The sequence below is a fragment of the Lutra lutra genome, chromosome 14 (genome assembly GCF_902655055.1).
Source record: "Lutra lutra chromosome 14, mLutLut1.2, whole genome shotgun sequence".
In the NCBI taxonomy this organism is placed as follows: domain Eukaryota; kingdom Metazoa; phylum Chordata; class Mammalia; order Carnivora; family Mustelidae; genus Lutra; species Lutra lutra.
The window spans coordinates 44,221,120-44,248,090 of record NC_062291.1 but is presented as its reverse complement, the minus strand read 5'-3'; the positions used below and the strand labels follow the sequence as shown (position 1 = coordinate 44,248,090).

At 36.9% G+C, this 26,971-nt stretch overlaps 1 protein-coding gene across 8 annotated transcripts in view; it reads right to left on the bottom strand.

Annotated features, from left to right (window-relative positions):
* The window catches only part of CCSER2 (coiled-coil serine rich protein 2), a 202,943-nt gene that overhangs the window by 136,278 nt on the left and 39,694 nt on the right, over positions 1 to 26,971 (bottom strand). For 4 of the 8 annotated variants that reach the window (XM_047701698.1, XM_047701699.1, XM_047701701.1 and 1 more), the window contains exons 2-3: positions 19,139 to 20,588; positions 17,805 to 18,001 (exon numbers count right to left, since the gene is read on the bottom strand). In XM_047701698.1, the coding sequence (XP_047557654.1) occupies positions 17,805 to 18,001; positions 19,139 to 20,549 (1,608 nt within the window). In that variant the 5' untranslated portion in view covers positions 20,550 to 20,588. Of the gene's footprint in view, positions 1 to 3,676; positions 3,726 to 17,804; positions 18,011 to 19,138; positions 20,589 to 26,971 lie in introns of those variants that run through there. The other 4 variants (XM_047701700.1, XM_047701696.1, XM_047701695.1 and 1 more) reach the window with 2 other exon arrangements.

The following is a 26,971-nucleotide window of genomic DNA, read 5'->3' as shown; positions in this document are numbered from 1 at the left end:
ATGACAGTACAGAGAAAAGGTTGATATTCAGGATCTATAAAGAACTTCTCAAACTCAACACACACGAAACAGATAATCATATAAAAAAAATGGACACTTCTCCAAAGAAGACATACAAATGGCTATCAGACACATTAAAAAATGTTCATCATCACTAACCATCACGGAGATTCAAATTAAAACCACATTGAGATACCACCTTACACCAGTTAGAATGGCCAAAATTAACAAGACAGGAAACAACAAGTGTTGGAGGGGATGTGGAGAAAGGGGAACCCTCTTACACTGTTGGTGGGAATGCAAGTTGGTGCAGCCACTTTGGAGAACAGTGTGGAGATTCCTCAAGAAATTAAAAATAGAGCTTCCCTATGATCCTGCAATTGCACTACTGGGTATTTATGCCAAAGATACAGATGGAGTGAAAAGAAGGGCCATCTGTACCCCAATGTTTATAGCAGCAATGGCCACAGTCGCCAAACTGTGGAAAGAACCAAGATGCCCTTCAACGGACGAATGGATAAGGAAGATGTGGTCCATATACACTATGGAGTATTATGCCTCCATCAGAAAGGATGAATACCCAACTTTTGTAGCAACATGGACGGGACTGGAAGAGATTTTGCTGAGTGAAATAAGTCAAGCAGAGAGAGAGTCAATTATCATATGGTTTCACGTATTTGTGGAGCATAACAAATAACATGGAGAACATAGGGAGTTGGAGAGGAGAAGGGAGTTGAGGGAAATTGGAAGGGGAGATGAACCATGAGAGATTATAGACTCTGAAAAACAATCTAAGGGTTTTGAAGGGGCAGGGGGTGGGAGGTTGGGGGAGCCAGGGGGTGGGTATTAAGGAGGGCACGTATTGCATGGAGCACTGGGTGTGATGCAAAAACAATGAATTCTGTTACGCTGAAAAGAAATTAAAAAAAAAGAGAGATAGAAATTATGAAGAAGACCCAAAGGGAATTTCTCAAGTTGCAAAGTACAGTAACAGTAATTAAAATTTAAAAATTTTACTAAGGCAAAGATGGTGGTATAGTAGGAGGCCCCCTGGTTTGCTTTGTCCCTCAAACATAGCCAGATAACTATTAAATCATAATGAATACTGAAGAAAGCAACCTGAGGATTGATAGAACAACTGCACAACTAAAGGGACAGAAGAGGCCACTTCAAGGAAGATAGGAAGTATGGAGACTTGTTATGGAGGAAAAACAGATTGTGGGTGCTATGGAGGGGAGGGAACCCTGGTTGTGGAGAAAAGTGAGAGAGAGTGAGTGGAGTACACAGGGATGAGCACAAAGAGAAGAGTTCCCCAAAGCCATTGGCTCAGAGAAGGAGAGGGGGTGAATCTCCTATATTTGCAACCAGTGGGTCTCAGAAACTGGAGTTTCAAAGGCCCCAGACTTTGGCTATGATAGAGACCTGGGGACACTGCCCTACTCCTGAGCAGAAGCAGGCAAATGATCCCAGGCAGGCTGCATAAACTGAGGACTACCTAAGGGGCACAGGGAAAGACAGTTCGTACTTTTTGGAGCACATCGGTGAGAGACAAAGGAACCAGTGGGTACCATTTCCCTCTCCTGCCCCTAGGCATAAACCAAACTCAGTAAACAACACAGAACCGATACTGGCTATGTAACCTGCTTACACCAAGTCTGCCCCACTGTGCTCCACTGGTATGGCTTTCCTCAGGCAAGCTGGCTACAAGTGTAATGGACCCCTCCCCCAGAAGACCAGCACAAACCCTGCATGCACCACACCTACGGACCATAAAACTTGCAAAGCTTCAATTCTAGTGGAAAGAGAATCAGGTCTCTTTTATTATTTTTTTTTAAAAGATTTTATTTATTTATTTGACAGAGAGAGATCACAAGTAGATGGAGAGGAAGGCAGAGAGAGAGAGAGAGAGAGAGAAGCAGGCTTCTTGCTGAGCAGAGAGCCCCATGTGGGACTCGATCCCAGGACCCTGAGATCATGACCTGAGCCGAAGGCAGCGGCTTAACCCACTGAGCCACCCAGGCGCCCCTCAGGTCTCTTTTAGTAAGCAGACAAAAACACACCTAGTTAACACTCACTACACTGTGGTCAAGGTCCAAGCACTCCCCACAGAGGCAAGGAAAAATTCTGCAGAATTTCTCCTTGACTTAGACCTTTTAAAAATTTCCTTTAGCCTATACAGGTTTCAGATGAGTATTTTAGCCACATTGATTATAATGGCAGGTAGCAGATTTCAGTTAACATGTATGCTTGTTGAGAGTTTAGCTGAACTATTCCATCATACTGCTGCCTTGGCATACATTTTTGGCCAAGCTGCCTGCAAGGGTCTTAAACTGACACTAATCCCTTGTACAAGCACAAGCCCTAGGTAAGAGTCCACAGTCACAAGCAAATGTAAGTTCCTTGCCTCCCAACACCTTCCCCTTGTGTAGCCCTTAGGAAAAACCCCTGTGAAGCTTCCCAAAACCCTTGCTCTTTATGGTCTGATTGGACAATCCACCTTAGCCCAGGAACTCCAAAGCACTCCACCCACAGACCCTAATAAATGCATGTGCCCCAGTTCCTCCCGCTTTCTGCATGTACCCTGCCTTGACCTTCCTGTGTGGTACCTCAAGGCAAGGGGTATACTTCCTCCAGGGCCGGTGAGTAGTAAATTTCTTTTATCTTTGTTTCTCTTGTGGTCTTTTGGCTCACCATCCAGCACCCTGGGGGCTCTACTTAAAAATGTTGATTTAACCAAATCATAACAATGTTTAATAAATTGAAATGTCAAATGCATTGGTGATTTAGTGTAGTACTCTTGTAGGATGATGGGAAAATGACTGTATTTAATGGCTCCAACTCCTTCAGTAGTCTGAATTTCCTTCTTTGAGATTCAATTTTCTGTCCTTAAAACCAGTCAAGTTACAGTGCATCAGTGACTGCCCATTTTAGCTGAGCATCAGACTTATTGCACATTACGTCAAATGGAGCTTAATATGCTGTTTTCTAAGCCTAAAGTGAATGTTACCCTCTCTTTTTCTTGGCCAATTGGTTAACTTTGTATTCATTCTTTGAAACTCAAATCAGACATCACTTCCTCTTCAAAACCTTACACACACACACACACACAGTTAACCTCCCCTTCTGCATTATTGAGACCACATGCATACTAATCATAGCAGGCATATCACTTATAAAATTACAGTACGATCATTTATTTATAATCTATCTGCCAATCATACTAGACTTTGTATTCATTAAGGACAAAGACAGCCTTATCCATATCAGTATCTTTAGCACTCAACAGTATGTCTGCAACATAGTAGAAGCTCCATACATAATTACTAAATTAAACTTCAGATTGTAATAAGCAAACTACAAGACATACAGTGAAGAAAAGATTGCATTTAAACGGTCACCACAACTAGATTTGATAAATTTAAACTTGTTTTCAAATATAAAATTTACATTAATAGTCAAAAAAGAACCTACAATAATAACTGTATGCAAATGGAAGATTTACTAGTTCAGCAAAAAAATATATACATTAAAAAGTTTCCTCATCTCATTTTGTCCCCTTATCTTAAAAACAAAAACAAAAACTGAGTTGGATTAAAACCTTCTATGTGTTCAAGTTCTGTATTCTATATCACAGCATAGCTGAAAGTATCAGTATCAGTTTGAAATTTTCATTTACCTATATTAAGACGGTCTCAACTTTCTGTAAGCTGTCCCTCCACTATGACATCCATGCTAATGTCACATTTTTAGTTACTTGTACCTTGCTATTATGACACGTGGTACCTTAGAAACTTACTCTGTAAATAGGTTATGTCACAATATGAATGGAAAAATACTGAATAGTATTAAACCGTACCTTTAAGTTTTTCTATTTATCTCAAATTAAGTGGCATGTCATCACAGCACACATTTCCACAAGTATATATTGACCCCTTACTTACTGCCAGGCTAAGAGTGATGAGAGAAATCATGAAACATCAAGTCTATTCCAGTATATTCTACATAATAGGAGATTGAAAGCAACCAGACAGACCAGCATAAGATGACAACAACCCACAAAGAGCCAGTCAAAGGAGTTTAGATTTGACATTACAAGTAATTGGAAAACCAATAGAAAAATAACAAGTCAAACCAACAATTTAGGATGATTTTGGCAGAATGAATAGAACCAACAATATTAGAACTTCTAAAGTCAGGATTAACACTTTTCTCCCCTGCAGTTAACAAATAATTCAATTGTGCCAACTGTACCCACTAAACCTGTTTTCAAAATCACCCACCCCTCTAGATCTCCACTTTGCCACCACTTTAGCCCAAGCCACTACTAACCTTCTTCAGGGACAGTAGCTTCCAGCATCTTGTCTAGCTCCCTTCTAATTCAATTTTCATACAAAGCATTTTTTAAATGAAAATCAAATTATGTCCCTTTCAAGCTTAAAACTCTCCATCAGTTCCCCAATCAGTTTTTAGGACAAAGATCTAAATCCTTTGAGCTCTGTAAGAAGTCTGTACTTAAAACCTCCTCTCTTGCCTCTCCTCCCTTCTGTGTCAGTACTCAAGCTATAGTAAGTAGCCTTCTCATAGTTCCTCAAATATTCCATAATCCCTTCCTGCCTCAAGGCCTTATCATATGCTGTTTACTAAAACAGGTAACATCCTTGCAACTACAAATACCCTTTAAACCCTAGGGCAACTTAGCCTAAATATCATTTCCAAAAAATGCCTTACCTGACACCCACACTAGACCAGGTTTTCCAATAACATACTTTCATACTTTGTAGTTCTCCTCTGTAGAACTTTCCCCACTTATTCAGTGAAGATAGTAACTAAGTTAGCTAAATATTTCAACTACAGCTGCCTCATTAGGACACAAGCACCACTAAAATGAAAGCTATAGCTGCCTAATCAATGTATCCTCAACACCTTGCACATAACAGTCACTTAAATATGTTGAATGGATTGACAGATGACTTCCGCTGAAGGCCAGATAAAGAATGGTGCTAGAAATAACAACAAAAGAGCTTACAAAGATTTATACTGAGTTGAAAAATTAATTTCTGAATCTTTAAATTATCTGTAGTATTCTAATGCAGGGGTCAATGAACTTTTTTAAAAGACCAAATAGTAGGGGCACTTGGGTGGCTTAGTCAAGTAAGCACCTGAATCTTGATTTCAACTCTGGTCATGATCTCAGGGTCCTGGGAACAAGCCCCATATTGGGCTCCACCCCTCCTGGCATGGAGTCTGCTTGTCCTCCCTCCCCCCAATAAATAAATAAATAAAAAATTTTTTTAAAAGACCAAATAGTAAATATTTTAGGCTTGTGGGCAATATGGTCTCTGATACAACTATTCAATCCTTCCATAGCAGCATTAAAGCAGCCACAGACTATATATAAATGAAAAGGCATGGTCATACTACAATAAAACTTTATTTACAAAAACAGGTTGGCAGCCTGCAGCTACAGCTTTGCTGGCCCCTATTAATATATCCCAAAGAAAAAGGAGGCAGAAATTAAAGAAATGTAAAAAATAAAACTGCTATTTCATTATAAATTCATAAAGAAGCTTTTATTGAGATGCAATTCAAACTTTGCCCCAAACTTCGAACTCAAAATGGGTTAACATGTATTAATTAAAAGCACACATGGAGGGGCGCCTGGGTGGCTCAGTGGGTTAAGCCGCTGCCTTCGGCTCAGGTCATGATCCCAGGTCCTGGGTTCGAGCCCCACATCGGGCTTTCTGCTCAGCGGGAAGCCTGCTTCCTCCTCTCTCTCTCTGCCTGCCTCTCTGCCTACTTGTGATTTCTCTCTGTCAAATAAATAAATAAATAATCTTAAAAAATAAAAAAAAATTAAAAAAAAAGCACACATGGAATCTTGCCTTAATGGTCAGAATTAAGTATATCTCCTCTCTTAATCTGGATCATAAGTTTCTGTTGAGGCAGCAACTGTCTCTTTATTCCTATGTATTTCTTAGTAACTAGAGTACAGAGCATACAGTGGAAATTTAAAACACATGCTGAACAAATGAATGATCCATAGATTAGCCTTCCCCTTTTCATTCTTCTAGTCTACTATAGTTTGGTGCAGAGACAAGAGGAGAAGCAATTAATCTGTATGTTTTGATTTTCAAAAAAGGTATTCTCCAGTAAGACTGAAAAGGAACAATTTTACAAAAGGCAGACATTTAATAACATGGAGAAAACAGAATACAACAGTAAACATCACCTTCTTTACCTTAAAGAAGAAACCCAGTATAAATTTAAGGTGCCACATCGTACAGTAGAGACAATAAGCAAACTGCGAGCCAGTGTATTCCAAATTTTAATTCCTCTGTGTCTCTTAAGTGAAAATGTGACTTAACTTTTCTACACTTCAGTATCCTTATCTATAAAATGAATGAGTAAGAGTAAATGACCTCTTTGTCAATTCTATAGTGCCTGATTTTTCTATATATAAAAGACTCTACATAGCACATTGCCAAGTAGATGAATGGAAACAAATGAAAAATCTCATAAAACTGAATAGTGAAGGGTGGGAAAGGGTAATATACAATCTCCACTGAGATAGGTATTACCAATAGACCTAAAATGGAAATTTGGAGTAAATGTATAAATTTCCAAAGTATATATAGGTCCAATGTCCAAGAAAACAAAAGCTGGGAGTTACAAAGTAATGCCATCCTCCTTTAATTTAAAATTATATTTCATAGCAAAGCAAACCTAGCATGCTGAACAGATACATCTCAACAGAAACACAACAGAAATGGACTATGATTAAAATAATCAAAGCAGTGAAAACAGTCCACAGGGTCAAGACAAAAATGAACATATAACAAAAAATGCTTTTACCTCAGTCAGAAGAAATCCAGATCTGTAGCTATTTTAGGCAGCTATTGATGTAAGGCAATCAGTAGAATCAAACAGATACACTTACCATGTGCACTGTTAGTAAACAAAGACATTATACTTTGTAATTAACACTGCTAATTAGTGTTACACTTTATAATACTGGACACTATTTTCTTTCTTTTTTTTTTTTTAAAGATTTTATTTATTCATTTGACAGACAGAGATCACAACTAGGCAGAGAGGCAGGCAGAGAGAGAGGAGGAAGCAGGCTCCCTGCTGAGCAGAGAGCCCGATGCGGGACTCGATCCCAGGACCCCGGGATCATGACCTGAGCCAAAGGCAGAGACTTTAACCCACTGAGCCACCCAGGTGCCCATGGACACTATTTTCAAGTCAGTGTCTATAAATAATTTTTCTTAAAAAATGAATTAAAAATATCTAAATTTTAACAGACCAATGATTCCATCATCCCTTTAGTTGTTTTTCTTAGAAATCAGTCATCTTTGAAGTCCATGCCAATTTATAGAAAATACACACACATACACACAAGCTGCTGTAAGTTATTTCCAGTTATTGGAAGATACCAAATTTAAGAGTAAAAATATTCAAATATATCCAGATAATAAAACCTATGATTAGCTACAGCGATGACAAACCTTTGTGAAGGCCACTTCAATAACTATGTCATCAGTTTAGAATAACTTAAATTGAAAAAAATGAGTGTGGCTAAACTGTGTTTAAAATTTACTATTTTAGGGGCGCCTGGGTGGCTCGGTGGGTTAAGCCGCTGCCTTCAGCTCAGGTCATGATCTCAGGGTCCTAGGATCGAGCCCCGCATCGAGCTCTCTGCTCAGCGGGGAGCCTCCTTCCTCCTTTCTCTCTGCCTGCCTCTCTGCCTGCTTGTGATCTCTCTCTGTCAAATAAATAAATAAAATCTTTTAAAAAAAATTACTATTTTATTTTTAGTACTAGAGCTAAATTTGTCAACCTCAAAAGAATTTCTTTAAACGAATAATCGTATTATTAAAAAAAACTCTACATCTCTAGTTATACTAGCAGAACAATGGTCACCTCAAAGATGTCCATACCTTAATCGCTGGAACCTGTGAATATGTTAGGTTACATGGCAAAGAAGAATTAAGGCTACAAATGAATTAAGATTGCTAATGAGATGGGATGCCTGGGTGGCTTAGTGGGTTAAAACCTCTGCCTTAGGCTCGGGTCATGATCCCAGGGTCCTGGGATCCAGCCCAACATCGGCCTCTCTGCTCAGCAGGAAGCCTGCTTCCTCCTCTCTCTCTCTCTGCCTGCCTTTCTGCCTACTTGTGATGTCTGTCCAATAAATAAATCTTAAAAAAAAAAAAAAAAGATTGCTAATGAGGAGACCACAAAATAGGGCAGTATACTGGATTATCTAGCTGGCTAGAAAGCCAAAGAAAAAGAGGTTCTCCTCTAGAACTTTCAAAAGGAAAGCCTTACCCACACATTCTTTTTTTTTAAGTCTAGTGAGGGCCTGGGTCCTAAAACAGTAAGGTAAGTTTGTGTTGTTTTAAGCTATAAAGATTTTTGGTCATTTGTCACAGCAATAAGAAAAATTAATATACCTATAGATTTATAATTGTGTATTTAATTAAAGTCTGAATCTGATTACAAAAACAATAAAAATCAGAATGCCTAGCATCCTTAATGAGATTTTCTAATAACAATTACGTAGTTTTATTGCCACAAACACACAACAAAGGTAGTGTTACATTGCTATGTTTTTTCCAAATAAATACTATTTTTTCTCTTTCAAGTCGTTTTGCAATAGATGCCTCTTAAATCTTTATGGTTGAGCCAATCCCAGGTTCTCATAAATCCTTCCAACATAAGACACTGTACACTTTCCTCATTAATCATAATTAATTTCACTGACCATTATGATAAGCTAATTCACATTTCCTAAAAATCACATCAAACTTTGAATTTAACCAGTGTTTGAAAAATGAAACGTTTTAGCTGTCTGGACACTTCTAGATCCAAGTTTCCATTTTAACCACATGAAATATAAATCACATAAATACATAAATCACATAAAATGTAGATTCTATAAAATTTACTACATATAGAAGCATTTTTCATGATTTTTATGAATTTTTTATCATTTGCTTTGACAATAAAACAGATATATGTACAAGTCTGGGAATGTTTATACTGTACCTATATTATTAAGATTAAGATGTCCAAGAGCATATTCATAAATATTCTTTCAAATTGGCAGGTAGGATTGTGGGTGGAGGAGTGAGGCATGAGGAGTCAGAAACTGAGCAAGCTAAGGAAGACTTACATACAGAGGGGCAGTGAACATAGGAAATTAGAACTCAAATAATATGATAAGAACTTCCATGCCCAGGTTGGTCTAGTTTTTCAGGGCTTGAGCACATCGGGGTAATGATGAGGGTGAAGAGGGAGCATCTGAGGCAGGAGGTTGGCCTGGTACAAGATATGAGAATTTAAGTAGAATATATGTGGGGGATGGCCTGATATGGTAAGTCAGAGCCCAAACAGGATAGAGACATTATCCATGCATGCTGGTAACCCACTGTAGGGATTTCAGAGCCCAAATAGGATGAGAAAGACATAAATGGTAAAGAGGAAGTGGTGGAAAAGAACAGATATTAGTTAAATAGAGGGAGATATATCAAGATATATCAAGAAAGGACAACAGAAGCAAGGTTTATCACCATCAGAGAAGGGAGGTTACAAATACAAGAAGGAGAAAACTAGAATGAATCCTGTGGCATTGGATTGGAATTGGAGGTAATAGTATGAACCCATTGTTTTCAATATATATAGATAAAATAGAAACAAGTATTGATGTAAATGTATATGTATAAATAAACACACACACACACACACACACAATTATATTCCCTAGTTCAGTCCACTGACGATGCCTGGGAGCAGCAACTTTTCAACAACAGTGTGTTCACCTAGCCTCCAGAATTTGGCGCAAAAGTAGCATTTTCCATTAAAAAGAACCAGGGCTCTTGGAGGAATGGCTTTCTTTCCCTTCAATACATGTATGTATTTGTGAACAGTAAGTACTATTGTTTATATGTATTTTTACAACTTATATAAGTGATACATAATGTTCCGCAACTTTTTTTTCTTATTTTTTTTTTAAGATTTTATTTACTTGAAAGACAGAGATCACAAGTAGGCAGAGAGGCAGGCAGAGAGAGGGGGAAGCAGGCTCTCCAATGAGCAGAGAGCCCAATGCGGGGCTCGATATCAGGACCCTGAGATCATGATCTGAGCCGAAGGCAGTGGCTTAACCCACTGAGCCATCCACTTAACCCACTGAGCCCTAGTTTTATATTTTTGTGGTACATGTATACTACAAGTGTAAGTTCATTCCTTCTTACTGCTGTCTAATATATATAATATACTGTATATCATCACTTAAATGTTATTTTTTTGTTTCCCCACGAATGGACATTTGAATTATTATTATTCCAACAATAATAATGATGATGATGGTGAGATAGTGCAGCAATGAACATTCTTACTCACGTCTCTGATCATATATGTTAGGGTTTCTTTAGGGTATAAACCAAGAATAACACTACTGGATCAGAGCATATTGGATCTTCAACTTTACTAGATGCTGCCAAATATCTTCCAGAAAATGATTTAGCAATTTATTCTTCTCAGTAGTGAAGAAAGATTTCTATTGTTCATCATATTCACCCCACTTGCTATTATCTGACTAAAATTTCAGCCAGTCTAATGAGTGTGAAATTGTATGTCTCAGTACACATTAGCAATTTATTATTTTAATATCTTCTATCTGTTGTATTGTTTTGCCTTCTCCTTATTGATAAGGAAAGTTTATTATGTGGTCTGACTTTAATTCTTGTTAAATGTGTCACAAATAAACTCTTAGTGGCTTTTAACCGTGTTTATTATTATCTGTGTTTAGTTTTAAATGTTAATTAATTAATTTTTTAAAGATTTTATTTAACTCTTAGAGAGAGAGCATGAGCAGGGAAAGGGGCAGAGGTAGAGGGAGAGGAAGAAGCAGGCTCCCCACTGAGCAAGGAGCCCGATGTGGGACTCGATCCCAAGACCCTGGGATCATGACCTTTGCTGAAGGCAGTGCTTAACTGACTAAGCCACCCAAATGCCCTTGATTAATTAAACTTAGTAATTTTTTTCTTTATGTTTTTTAGTGTGTGTTTGTATTTAAGACATCCTTTCCTATCCTAGGACCATACAGGTATTTTGCATATTAAGAGCAGTATAGGGGCACCTGGGTGGCTCAGTGGGTTAAAGCCTCTGCCTTCGGCTCAGGTCATGATCCCAGGGTCTTGGGATCGAGCCCCACATCGGGCTCTCTGCTCAGCAGGAAGCCTGCTTCCTCCTCTCTGCCTGCCTGCCTCTCTGGCTACTTGTGGTCTCTGTCTGTCAAATAAACAAATAAAATCTTTAAAAAAAAAAAAAAAAAAAGAGCAGTATAGTACAGTGAGTAAGAGCCAGAGCTCTGGAGCAAGCTAAATTAAAAATCCCATTCTGTCATGTACTAGCTGTGTATCTTTGGATTCTCTATATTTATTTCTTTTCTTGTAAGATGGAGATAATTATAGTACCTACCTCTGGAACTGGTATTAGGAAGGACATACCTTAATAGTATAACAACCATGTGATACCGGTACTAAGTGTTTTGTGTATCATTTCTGACTATCTCATGGGGTTGCTATAAACATTAAATAAGGCCGTACATATAAGATACTTAATGCCAAGACTATACAAGAGCTCAGTACACATCACTACAATACCATAAAGATGTTAAAAGATAAGATAATCCAGGGGCACCTGGGTGGCTCAGTTGGTTAGGCATCTGCCTTCGGCTCAGGTTATGATCCCAGGGTCCTGGGATCCAGGCCCACGTTAGACTCCCCGCTCAGCAGAAGGCCTGCTTCTCTCTCTCCTCCCTGCCTGTGCTCTCTATCACTACCTCTGTCTTTCTCTCAAATAAAATATTTTTTAAAAAAATAAAGAAAAGGTAACCCTGAATAACCTTTTTTTTTTTTTTTTTAAAGAGAGAGAGCATGTGTGTGCATGGGGTAGGGGGTGGGGGCAGAGAGAAAGGAAGAGACAGAATCTTAAGCTGACTCCACACCCAGCACAAAGCCCAACACGGGCCTTGATATCATGACCCTGAAATCACAACCTGAGCTGAAATCAAGAGTCAGACACTTAACCAACTAGCCACCCAGGCACCACCTGAACAACTTTCACCAACAAACAATAACTAGATGAAATGGACAAATTCTCAAAAAACAACACACACACAAAAATACCTATGTATCTTAATGGGCATATCTACTTAAAACATTATATCTGTCATTAAAAATCTCTCACAAAGGAAACTCCAGATTCTAAACTTTTCATTTGGTGAATTTTGTAGACATTTAAGAAAAAGGAACATCAATTGTCCAGAAATTCCTTGAAAGGGCAAAAAAACAGGGAATACTTCTCAGCTCATTTATGAAGCCAGCACAACCCTGATACCAAATGTGAAAAGAAGAGAAAAGAGAAAAAAAGAAAAGAAAAGAGAGAACCATCCTACTCATGAACATAAATGCAACAAATCTAAATAAACTATTAGGATATCAAACCCAACAACATTTAGAAGAATAACACATCACAACCAAGTGAATTTATTTCAAGAACAAAAGATGGTTTAACATTTGAAAATCAAGAAATACAATCTACCACACTAACAGACAACATATTAACAGGAAAAATTTTTTTGATGACTTTAATAAATGTAGAGAAAAATTAACATCTACTCACACACACACACACAAAGAATCAAGCAAATGAAACAGAAAGGAACTCACTTAATCTGATGAAAGATATCTATAACCACTCCCACCACACACACAAAGAAATATTAATGGTGGACTATTAAAACTTTGCTGAAATTATCTCACCATTTCAAGTCAACATTACGTTGGAGGTCCTAACACGTCCAATAAGAGAGAGAATAGGGAGATGGAGACTGTGCAAATGGTATGACTTCATAGTATATGTAGAAATTCCAGGCAAATTATTAAAACTAATAAGTGAATAAGGTCACTGGAAAAACAGCTCAAAATATAAAAATCAAATATATTTGTACATATAACAAAAACTAAGAAAATAAAATTTTAATAGTACCATTTGTAACAATGAAATCAATTACTTAAAAATAAAGCATATATGGGGGTGCCTGGGTGGCTCAGTGGGTTAAGCCTCTGCCTTCAGCTCAGGTCATGATCTCAGGGTTCTGGGATTGAGTCCCGCATTGGGCTCTCTGCTCGGCAGGGAGCCTGCTTCCTCCTCTCTCTCTCTCTCTGCTTGCCTCTCTGCCTACTTGTGATCTCTCTCTGTCAAATAAATAAAATCTTTAAAAAAAAATTTAAAAAATTAAAAAATAAAGCATATATGCACAAATTTTTATAGAACGCATTAGCAAGAAATATTTCTGAAGTCCCTAGTAAATGGAAGAATAGGGACACCTGGGTGGCTCAGTGGGTTAAGTCTCTGCCTTCGGCTCAGGTCATGATCTCAGGGTCCTGGGATCGAGCCCCGCACAGGGCTCTCTGCGAAGCAAGGAGCCTGCTTCCCCCTCTCTCTCTGCCTACTTGTGATCTCTCTCTCTCTCTCCCCTCTCTGTCAAATAAGTAAATAAATAAATAATCTTTAAAAAAAAAAGGAAGAATAAACCATATTCATGAATTGAAAGATTCACTATATTAAACATGTCAATTCTTCCCAAACTTATTTACAAAGTTAATGCAATCTCATTCAAAATCCCTGAAGGTTCTTTGTAGAAATTGATGTGTTCATTCTAAAAATTAAAGAGAGGGGTGCCTGGGTGGCTCAGCGGGTTAAGCCGCTGCCTTCGGCTCAGGTCATGATCTCAGGGTCCTGGGATCGAGCCCCGCATCGGGCTCTCTGCTCAGCAGAGAACCTGCTTCCTCCTCTCTCTCTGCCTGCCTCTCTGCCTGCTTGTGATCTCTCTCTGTCAAATAAAAAAAAATTAAATTAAAAAAAAAAATTAAAGAGATTGCAAAAGGTGAGCTAGGGGAAACTTGGAAAAGAAAAAGCTGTTAAGACTTATATTACCAGATGTCAGTACTTAAAGCTACAGAAATACAAACAGCATAGCACTGACACAAGGATAAAAGAGGAGACCAATGAACTAAAAGAGAGTCAAGAAAAATATATTTTTTAAGGATTTTATTTATTTATTTGACAGAGAGATCACAAGTAGGCAGAGAGGCAGGCAGAGAGAGAGGAATGAGGCTCTCCGCAGAACAGAGAGCCCAATGCGGGGCTCGATCCCAGGACCCTGGGATCATGACCTGAGCCAAAGGCAGAGGCTTAACCCACTGAGCCACCCAGGCGCCCCAAGAAATATAGTGATTTATGACAAAGGTAACTCTGCAGCAGAGCAGGGACAAAAACTTTTCAAAAAAAAGAAAACAAAATAACCTTGACTTCTCCTCATAACATGCACAAAAATAATTTCCAGTTGTCTCATAGATCTAAACGTAAAAGGCTAAAAAACAAAGCTCTTAGAAGAAAACATTGAAAAATATCTTCAGGACTTCAGGGTAAACAAAAATTTTGCAGTTCAAAATGGTGCTAACAACAAAGGAAAAAATGTAAACTACACTATACTGAAATTGTTAATTTCAATTCAACAAAAGACACTATTAAGAGATTTTAAAAAGGAACCCATATATATTAATTATATACACATATATAAGTGTGTATGTATATGTATAAAAAAATTACATCCAAAATATATGAAAGAGTTTTTACAAACCAAAAAGAAAAAAATACATACAGTTTAATAAAAGACATGTCACAAAAGAGGATATGCTAAGGGCAAATAAACATATGTGAAAGTGCTCAACAAACAGTTACTAAAAAACACAAGACAAAAATCTCAGTGAAAACTATACCCCCACCAGAATAGCAAAAATGCAAAAAGACATACAGCACCAAAAGGAAGTGGAATTTCTAGAATGCTCATTTTCTACTAGTGGGACTGTAAACTGATACAACAACTTTGGAAAACTAATAGCATCTGAAGCCATATACATAAATACCCAATAATTCAGTGGTGCCTCTCCTTCATATTTTACCAACAGAAATGCGTAAATGTTTACTGAAAAATATGTAACAAAATCTTTCCAACAGTAGCAGTTGCTAGAAACAAGAAACAACCTGAATGTCTATCAATAGCAGGATAAAGTAAGTTGTACTACCTCCACACAAAGAAATATTATAAAATAAGAAACAAACTATAAAAAGTATAAAATGTTGCATCAAAGAAGTCAGACATAAAATAGGCATGTTTATAATTCTACTTATACAAAGTATAGGCAAAACTAATCTATAGTGATATATATCAAAGCAGGTGCACCTCTGGGGGTGGGGTTGAGAGAATGACTGAAAAGCACAGGAAACATTCTGGGATGACAGAAATATTCTTTATCACAATGTGGTGTGACATTATATACAAACACTCAAAATTCTCTGTGCTGCATGACAAATATTTATGCATTTTATTTAATGTGAATTACACCTCAACAAAGCTTAATGAAAGCTCCTTATCTTGAAGCTCTCCCCACCTGGGCTGGAAGGAGCACTGTTGTAGAGAACAACCATGATGGTGGTTGGGGAACTGGAGGTGAGGCGGGTGGGGGGAGTGAGGGGATGGGACGGACATGGGCTTTGGTGAGAGGGATAGGGAGGCCAAGAAAAATAAGAATATGTTAAAGTTCTTTTTGGATTAAGTTTTAAATATTTATTTAAAATATTCTAGGCAAGGGGCGCCTGGGTGGCTCAGTGGGTTGAGCCGCTGCCTTCGGCTCAGGTCATGATCCCAGATCCTGGGTTCAAGCCCCACATCGGGCTTTCTGCTCAGCAGGGAGCCTGCTTCCTCCTCTCTCTCTGCCTGCCTCTCTGCCTACTTGTGATTTCTCTCTGTCAAATAAATAAACAAAATCTTTAAAAAAATAAAATAAAATAAAATATTCTAGGCAAAAAAAAAGGCAATTAAAAATAGTAAGATGGCAGAATGTTGTTCAAGTATATCAATAAATGCAAACAAAAGGATTAAACTCACTGGTTAGAAGACAAAGAGAAATTATAATTTTTAAAAAGTTATAACCTATTTGCTACGTATCAAAAAGTTCATAGTAAAAAGTTGGAACATACAGAAATAAAATTGCTAAAATATACTAATATCTGAAAAAAAGGCCTTAAGAGAAAAAGGGTAATGAGAAATAGAGATCACTAAATTATGACTTAAGTCCAATTTCAGCAAGAAAACAATTCTAAACAGGTACACACTTAACAAAATACCCTCAAAATACAAGAAGCAAAAACTGGTAGAATTTCAGAGAAAAAAAAAAGGTAAATCCTCTATCACAGTAGGAGATCTTAACACTTTTTTCAACATCTGCCATCAATTCTCCATCCTTTCTCAGACTGTTTTGCTCTTATATCAGAAGCTCTGAGATCTTAAGATCTAGGTGCATTCTGAACTCTTTTAAAGGAATCATTAAGTTATAAGGAACAGTGAACTGAAAAATGTCAGGTACTAAGTGGATTATTACTGCCATCTGCTGGACACAATGTTCATTCCCATTTTTTACCACACTTGCTTTAAAAAGTCCTAGTAAGAAAGCACGTAAGGCCCTTAAACTGTAATCGTCTCTAAACTTTTCTCTAATGAGATAGAGATACTCTCCCTAAATTAAATATGTGTCCTCTCTATGTCTGTGCAATTTAAAAATCCTCTGGTAATGATGCTTAGTTTTTCCAAGTCACAGATTTATGAGAGTATAGAAAATTACATTGCCTAAAACCTACTTGGACTTTAGTATATCCACGAAGACTACCAATTTTCCATACAGTTACTGGAAAATCATATTTTATTTTATATACTGAGTAATTACAATGAGTCACTTCAAACATACCAACTACACTTTACTCATACAGCATATTAGCTACATTACTGCAATGTCTCTTAAAATATGCACATAATAATGTATGGTAGGTCTCCTAGTGCTCACCCACATGTGGTTTCCTTGCCTTCCAGGTACACAGGAAAATTACACTTCTTGCCCAGTTACTACTAATCTTAAATTAGAGTCAATAGGTTGTGAGTAAAAATACAAGGTACCACCTGCAGGCTCCAGCAAGTAATTGCACACGTTAAGAGCTGGCAGCATTCTTCCTCTACAACAGTGACCTTTTGATGGGGCCTCAAAAGGTAATGGTGAAGCCACCTTCTTTTGGTGATGGTGAAGATAGTGAGAGGAAAGCAGCTTAGAACACCGAAGTTGCCCCATAGAGTCTTCCAGACCCACAACAGACTTTGGAAGAGTAAAAAATAAGCTTTTATTGTGTTAAGCCACTGAGTTGGCACTTAAACGTTAACTTCAGCATAGCTTAGCCCTGGATTTCTCAAAAGTGGCACTATTGACATCTTTGGCTAGATAATCCTTTGCTGTCGATACTACTGTAGCGCATTAAGAAGCATCCCTGGCATCTTCCCACTATTTGTCATTGCACCCCTCAATATGACAACCAGAACTGCATCCAGACATTGCCTTCCTCCCCAAATTTGAGAACCACTAGCCTACCTTAACCTGAATAAAGTATATCTATCCATATATGTGTGTACATAATGTATGAGAGTGTATTTAACTCATGTCATGTGACACAAATATATGGTTTATTATGTATTAAGATCAGATGTTTTATAGGCTCTTAACAGATACAAATTTCTTTCTTAAACTAGGAGAGCTATTTATAAACTTAAATCCAAGCAGTATTGCAAGTCTTTTCATAGTAAGGTAAACAAAATGTTTCAAAAGTATATATAAATTCATACGTACTATGCTGTTCATTTCTGAGGACTCATAACTCCCAACTGGATGGACATTTCCAATGGGCTCCAAACCCTCTTCATCCCACATGTATGTTCCATCAGAGCTATCAGATGGAGAGAGCTCAAATGAAGAACCAGCTCTGTAATCAGTATCTGGTGAAATCAAGTTGCTCCCAGAAGTATGTTTTGTACATTCACTCCTGTCTTCAATTGTTTTTTTTTTTTTTAAGAAGAAAAAGGGGAAAAAAAGTTATTAATTCATAGAAATATATTTCTCAGCTTCTAAAAGTATATACTCTAATAACTTAATATAGCAAAATAACTGGTAAAAAAGTATTAGTAATTATAGCATTTTCTAAATCCTAAACAATAAAAAAGATCAAGAAATAAAATCTTAAATAACCTACTGAAATGTTTCCCAGTACATATAAAGAAAGTTCACTGAGCCATCTTTCACTTCTGCAACATTTCTAGAATTATAAATAAAGCTTCACATTCTTTTAGTATTTCCTAAGATATTTACTTTTACACACTGGCCATGAAATTCCTTTCTCTGTGTATATCATTTAACCTTGCAGTTGCCACCTTATAAGAGAAACACTTGTTCTGGCATTCAACTTCTAACTAGAAGACCCTCAGTCAAGGGTTTATGCATATCTCTAGGCATGGCCTACACTCTTGACCAGAGCACATGCCTATACCCAATCCCTTCAGTTTGCTCTGTTTTCAGGCTCTTTGGGCACAAAGAGATATTTTCTCCAGAATTTTAGTACCAGGATGACCAAGTATAAGAGGAAATATTTAAGAGGTACTAATCTCACTTTCCTCAGTTAAAAAAATAAAGTTCCTCTAAGTTTGCTAAACAAGAAATCTAAGCTCTACTTTAAAAAAGTGAAAAATTTCTAGGATAAAAACACTCATTAGATTGGACATAACCTATATTATTATTAGCTCATTTACCTTTTGGCACAGCTTCACTCTAAACACATAGCATCTATTACCATAAAGGAAGAGACAGTTTAAAATGGCATGCCACTGTTTAGGGAAGAGGGGGAAAAGAAAAAAATCTGAAGCAATAGGAATAGGCCTGTACATGAAAGTCACAGAAGAACAAAGGTAAGATATATTAGGGAAGAGTATTTTTATCGTTGTTTTAAATAGTGAAAAATAAGTCTGAGAGCAAAAGTCACAGGAAGCTAAAAGTTGCCCCACCTCAATTTTATTTAGATCCATCCCGCCACAAAACTTGACAGCATCTTGGAATTAATCAGAAGGTAATCACAAGTGTAAGTTCAATTATATTATCTATGAAAAAGCAAACTTAAGAATATTAATATTTACCAGAGACACTTATATCTATCCACTCGTCAGTTTTAGTTTTTTCATTTTCCTTGGGAGAATCAAATATATCCTTTGGTGGTACATTTTCATGCTTTTCTTCTTTGAGAGAAATTTCCTCTGGAGTTATTCTAGTTCTGTTGGAGTCTTCTATATCTATAAAATCATCGCTAAAGTCTTCACTTAAATCATTCTTATCAGAAGATGACAAAGATGACAAGGAAATATCATCCACATCATCACTCAGGTATCTAATTTTAGCATTATGCTTCATGGTCTGGTCATTTTCTGTTCTATAACTATCATTTTCAATTAGTTCTTGGTCCTTATTAGTAGCTCCATCCTTAGCCATAAGCTCAGCATCTTCTTCTACACATGGATCAGCAGGTGAATTTTTATTACCATCAACTGTGATAGTGCCAGAAAATGGAGGTCGACTAGATTTCAGTAGAGAGGGATGAACCATCCTATAACCCAAAGTGGAAGTTACACCTGGGCCATTTGGTAAAGCCAACTTCTTTCCACCAGCAGCATAAGGCCTATTAAATCCATACCCTAGGTGATCATTCCCATTGAGTACTTCTGACTGCCGGGAATTTCTTGCTAGCATACTTGACCTCAGAGGCACTCTAATGGGTAGCTGTTGGTTCTGATAAGGCTTTGTAAGATCTGCAGCTCTATTGAAGGAATGTGATCTGGTTATAGATGAAGGTGGAAGGAATGAATTCTGAATGGAATGTGAAAAACTTTGTGACCTTACCATTTTTTCACAAGTAAGAGATTTAATATTGTCTAGGGATTGTGCTAAGCCTTCTCCAGAACTGCTTCTTGTGGCACAGGAGTTTGCTCTAGGCCTTTGTATGCTACCAGCTGAATGGTTTCCATACAATCCATTCAACTGTGATTTTGGAGCACTGACTGAAGAATATGAAGTCCTTCCTAATAATGTGCCTTTGGTGAATTTACCCAAACTAGATGGTCCAGACAAAGACTTTTGGTTTAACTCCTCCGTAGATGACACAAACATAGTAGATGGCTTTGCTAACTTTGATGTGAGTAAAGAAATACTTTTCAAGCCACCCTTTATCCCATTTTTATCAAAAATTCCTTGAGTAGGTGCATGTTTTTCAGGATCAATTACTTTATCGTGTGAAGTTTGAGTACTGTTACGGTCTTCAACACTTTGCGCACTGAGTTGGTATTTAGTTGCTGCTCTCCAATTAAATGAATGGGATGATGGGCAATCAGAGCCATTATTTTTTATATAACTTTTGACGTTGCTACTCTTGGAAGTTCCCAATAAATTAACAGGTGTCCCATTTGACATTGGCTGCAGTGTACTCCTCACAGATTTTGTTCCATACTTTGGTAGTTTGGAACCCAAAAATGTCTTGATTTGTGTTTTTTCTTCCATGAGCTATAAGATGCATTTGTTCTTAAAATCTGACAGAATCTGAGGAGACAAAAAAGTAGATTAAACGTTTCTAAATAAGCAGAATTACATGGGTTATTATATAATAAAAATATACACTCATAGACAATGACATGCACCAAAACCTACTTATGATTCCTACAAAATTCTTAATAAATATTGAGTGCAGGAATTAAATTAATAATTTTTTTTATTTTTTTTTATTTTTTTTTTTTAAAGATTTTATTTATTTATTTGTCATAGAGAGAGAAGCGAGAGTGAGCACAGGCAGACAGAGTGGCAGGCAGAGGCAGAGGGAGAAGCAGGCTCCCCGCCAAGCAAGGAGCCCGATGTGGGACTCGATCCCAGGACACTGGGATCATGACCTGAGCCGAAGGCAGCTGCTCAACCAACTGAGCCACCCAGGTGTCCCAAATTAATAATTTTTTTTAAAGATTTTGTTTATTTATTTATTTGACAGACAGAGATCACAAGTAGGCAGAGAGGCAGGCAGAGAGAGAGAGGAGGAAGCAGGCTCCCCTGCTGAGCAGAGAGCCTGATACGGGGCTCGATCCCAGGACCCTGGGATCATGACCTGAGCCGAAGGCAGAGGCTTTAACCCACTGAGCCACCCAGGCGCCCCTAAATTAATAAATTAATGTTAGGAGAAAGTAAAGAACATTTTTATAAATACTTTTTTAAACTTGGGCTATGCATAATGATAGCAAATTCCAGAATTAATAAAACCAGACTGTCAATTCTGACTGAATTTTGAAAAAAAGAAATACTTCTATAGAAAACACATCTTCCAATTTCCAATCCATGTTATTTTTTTCACTTTGGACAATATTATCTCCTTTAAAATAAGAAAATGTTATTTGTTATTTTTTAAAGTATATGTGATCTTATAAAAACTGGAATACATTTTAAAAATTCATTACTAAGGGCGCCTGGGTGGCTCAGTTGGTTAAGCGACTGCCTTCAGCTCAGGTCATGATCCCAGAATCCTGGGATCGAGTCCCATATCAGGCTCCCTGCTCCTTGGAGAGTCTGCTTCTCCCTCTGACTTTCTCCCCTCTCATGCTCTCTCTCACTGTCTCTCTCTCAAGTAAATAAATAAAATCTTTTTTTTTTTAAATTCATTACTAAAATCACAGTAGGATATAGGAAAAAAATAAAATAGCACCAAAAAATTTTTCCTGACATTAACAGTAGAGATATCAGGTATCATTTTAAGCAACTATCTCAAACAAATTTCCAACTGGTAATATAAATAGATACTACAGTAGGTGTCATGGTGAAAAGTATTATGGTTTTCATAAAGTTGGTTAGTCCACTAATCTCAACCTCCCAAATTTATTTTAAAGGTAACACAAAACAACAAACACAAAAAGGTTCAATGAACAGACAAGAACATAAAACTGAAACACCTACTGTCCTTTATTTAACTGTTTGATAAGGTATGACATATTCACGGTCACATGATGAGATCACAAAGATGAGACAGAAATATTAAAATGCTTATCCTAATATTAACAGAAATACAATATGCTATATGCTTACTGCTCACTATATGCTCATTGTGATTATATAAAAATTCTACAAAAGCATACACAAGTACAAAATGTGAATAAAAGAAAAATACATGCCCTAGGGTCACTGATGGTTTTTTAACATTATGTATCTTAAAACATATTTTGTCAATTATTTTTTTTAGTAAAAACAAAAACAAAACAAAACCTGATTCAAAGCCATACCTATACTTTAAAAATTGAGAGTTTCTGAAGTATATGTGTTATTAATTAAGTCAAAAGTAAATATTTAGGAAATCATACAGACATTCAAGTAAAGTTGCTGAAGTAAAGCAGAATTACAGAACTTCCTATCCCCAATAACTAATAAAAAAGAAAGAATATATATACGTGTGTGTATGTATATAATTTTTAGCCAAAAACTCACCAGCTTCAAACAAAAATTGTTTAAACTAAGCACCTCTAGGGCATCTGGGTGGCTCAGTGGGTTAAAGCCTCTGCCTTCAGCTCAGGTCATGATCCCAGGGTCCTGGGAACGAGCCCCACCTCGGGTCTCTGCTCTGCAGGGAGCCTGCTTCCTCCTCTCTCTCTCTCTGCCTGCCTCTCTGCCTACTTGTGATCTCTGTCTGTCAAATGGATAAATAAAATCTTTAAAAAAAAAAAAAAAACTAAGCACCTCTATACTTTAAAAAGTAGTGGACAGAGAAAGATTCTGTACAACGAGGTCTGGCTCCTAGCATGATGACACTGACTGAAAGCAGTAATGGGGGAAATAGGTGAGTTGATAAAACTCCAAAGTTTTAATAAACATCCTCTAGTTTGGATAGAAATACCTGGCTTGGAATGCTATAGGAAAGTCCAGGAAAACAACTTTGGCACAGAAGCTCTGAAATCCCAACTGAGGCACAGTGGGACCAAAACCTATCAACTACCAAGGCACTGTTCTGACTTGAGGGGAGGGTCTGAAGTCCCTCAAATTATACTACACAGGATGGAGTGAGGCCAGGATTCATTTAACAAAACTTAAGGAGACAGGAAAGCCGGGAGCAACAGAAGAGTTCTTCCCACACCGCCTTATATCCTTCAACCACAAAGAAGCAGACAGAGCTGCATACAACTGCTCAAAAAGTGTACTGAAGGTGTGCAGTAAAAGAAAGAGACAAAATCACAGCTAAGGTGAAAAAGGCATCAATGGGAATTCACCCAGGTTCTATCACGGCAAGTACAAGTCTTGGTTTAGCTATTCAAGTCTCTACCTAGAAAGATAAAAAGAAATGGCCACACAACTGTATAAACAAGGGAGTAGAAGGAAGGAAAGAAAAAATTATGAGTATGGCAAGCAGAACAAAGGAACACAACAAGAATTCAAAGATAAAAAACAAAACAGGTAAGTTTAAATCAGCTAAGGAAATCAATTAGGAAGTAAAGAACCCAAGATGGAAAATCAAACTAACTGGCAAGGAGAAAAGTCCTAAAATAACCTGAGTACTGAGGAGAAAAATACCCTGGAGGGTATTAATAAATTAGATTATAAAGTCTTTTAAAGCCACTCTGTTCTGATTAGCTTACAGAGATAAATATGCATTTATATAAATTGATTATCAAAATTCCCAGAAAATAAGAAAATTGATCTTCTAATATTTATTTTTTAAATGTTCAGTTAATCTTGTTTTTTAAAGATTTTATTTATTTATTGGACAGAGAGATCACAAGTAGGCAGAGAGGCAGGCAGAGAGAGAGGAGGAAGCAGGCTCCCTGCTGAGCAGAAAGCCCCATGCAGGGCTCCATCCCAGGACCCTGAGATCATGACCTGAGCTGAAGGCAAAGCCTTAACCCACTGAGCCACCCAAGCGCCCCGATCTTCTAATATTTTAAATGTGTTATACTTTTAAAAATTATTCTTACAGAAACTAACTCAGAAAGGTTTTAAGAACCAAGTTCACTTAATTAAGGTTAAGTTTCTGGCAAACAAAACTAGTTTAATGAAACAAATCCATCTTCTGATTTTTTTTATCAGCGTTAAATACAGCATAAGCATATTATTTTTATTCCAGGAGAGTAACCTTACTGAAACATATATATGCTTAGTGATCAAATAAGTCATTCTTACTCATACAACAATGTTTAAGATCATAAAAATGTGTTTAAACTGAGTGATTATTTTGGGATGCCTGGGTGGCTGAGTGGGTTAAACATAAGCCTTTGGCTCAGGTCAGGAGCCCCTCATCCCAGTGGGCTTCCTGCTCAGCAGGGAGCCTGCTTCTCCCTCTGCCTGCCTGCCGTTCCCCCTGCTTGTGCTCTCTCTCTGGCAAATAAATAAATAAAATCTTAAAAAATAAAATAAAATAAATAAACTGAATGATTATTCTGACAAGCTTTTTATTTCAACAGTAATTACATTTTATGGTGTCAGCTTACACATAATTTTCAAGAAGTTTAAAGGTAACTTAAAAGTTGGGCTAATATTAAATTGAATTAACTAATGAATAATCATTGACTTACTAGATCATTTATATGTAAGATAGAATGCTCATTGATTACAAAGCATAATTTCAATGCTCACTGATTACAAAGCATAATTTCAAGTTTCAAGCTTTCACTTCTTGCTATTACAAAAGCTTCTTGTTATTCTAAAGAAAGACTATAAATCTGGGACATGTAAACACACTATGAACACACTATTTTTGCTACTTTGAGAAACTGTACACTGGATACCACTTTTGTAAAGGTAGTATGACAGATAGAAATCACATAAAGACATGAGTGCACATATATATTTGAACACAACAAGCTGTTAATAGTGGTTACCGTTAGGGAAGGGAGAATTAGGTGAAGGGAAGACTTCTTTTTAACTTTAAATCTTTACTATTTAAATATTTTAAACATGCCCATATTTTTGCAATTTAAAAAGTTTTAACTGACAAACTGTTTAAAAATAAAAACCATTTATTTCATATGAAAACAAGACTCTTTCTTTTAAAGATTTATTTATTTATTTAGGTAATCTCTACATCAATGTGGTGTTCAAACTCACAACCCCAAGATCAAGAGTCGCATGCTCTTCTAACAGAGCCAGCTAGGCACCCCTCTATATGAAAACAAGTTCAAATCTAACCAAAGACAATTATTCGAAACTAAGTTCCGTTTTATATAAAATATACTTAGGGGCACCTGGGTGGCTCAGTGGGTTAAGCCTCTGCCTTCGGCTCAGGTCATGATCCCAGGGTCCTGGGATCGAGCCCCGCATTGGGCTCTCTGCTCAGCAGGGAGCCTGCTTCCTCCTCTCTCTCTGCCTGCCTCTCTGCCTACTTGTGATCTCTGTCTGTCAAATAAATAAATGAAATCTTTTAAAAAATAAATAAATAAATAAATAAAATATACTTAAAAGGCATAAAAATAGAATATGTCTGAGTAAACAACAAAACATTTTTTATTCAATAGATAGAATGTCTTCATAAATTACCATTTCAATTTCTCCAGATCTAAACCTCAATTTAATGTTATAATTATCAATTTTATCTTTAAAAATCTATTCTAAATTATTTCCATTCCATAACTCTAATTCTTATCCTCATCGTCTCTTTCTGTATTTCTACAGAGGCTTCCTACATTATGAAGACTCCCATCTCACTTTTATTCAAACTGTCAACAGTTAAAACTCTTATAGCACAGATCTGATCATATCCTTCTACTGATTAAAAACTATGCATGGCCCAGGAACAACAAATAAAACAACAAATAAAATAAATAAAACAACAAATAAAATAAAACCCCAAATCCACTACAGAGATTAAACTTCTCTATTTGGTTCTACACTCTTTGCAGTACTATGCATTCAAGCCAAGATATATTGTTGGTCATTCCCCAAAATCTATTCTGTATTTTCTATCTTCTGTGCCTTTACTCTTGTAAAGACCACCTTAAAGGCCCCATCCTCAAAGTTCAAAATCTCTACACCCACAAACCTTTCCAGTTAAAACTGATTTCTCATCTTTCTCTATTCCCTGCACATCAATAATACAGCTGAGTCTGTCTTATATTGTGGGCATGTCTATTTGACCCGTTAGAAAGTACACCTGTTAAGAGTATAAGCTAAGTGTTATATACTTTGTGGCCTGCCACAGGACCACAAATTTGAAAGATTCTCAACTTTTAAGTTAATTCATAATCTCTTAGTGCAAGTTAATTTAATAAATACTAAATCAAGACGGAAAAACAACTTTGTTTTGTGGGTCTGTGATTAACTGGTAGCAGCTTCCTCCAGGATTATGTTGAACAAGATCCTGAAGTGAAATCTAGACTCTAAGATAAATTATCATGATAAAAAAAAAATTATCATGATCAAATAGCAATATATGCCATGCCCAGAAAAAGGGACAGGGGCAGTATCCATGCGAGATTACTGCCATCCCATTTTTTTATAATAGTCTTTACCACAAAACATACTTCCACAACTACAAACACTTTCAGGATAGCCATAAGGAAAATGATAACGATATTAGATATAAGGGTCATTTTGCAAATCACTAAATAACACACATTAAAAATTCTGTCCTCTGGTGAGTCAGTCTATGAGTCAGAGAGGCTTTAACATTTCCCTGCCTATCACAAGTAGTCTAAGGACAGAACATTCTTTCACTTCTCTATTTCTTTATTTTACTGTCTAAAATGAGAATAATGTATATTACCTCCCAAGAATATCTTAAGTATTAATAACTTAGAGGTATAAGATAAGCCCACAAGAGACACACTACTATTACAAAGTGTGTTTGGGGTGCCACCACTCAGAACAAAAACAAGAAAAATTTATTAGACCCTGAATGCACTATTTCCTTTCAAGAGTACTTATTGATTTCTATATGCACAAATGATTGTAATAAACAAAACCAATCA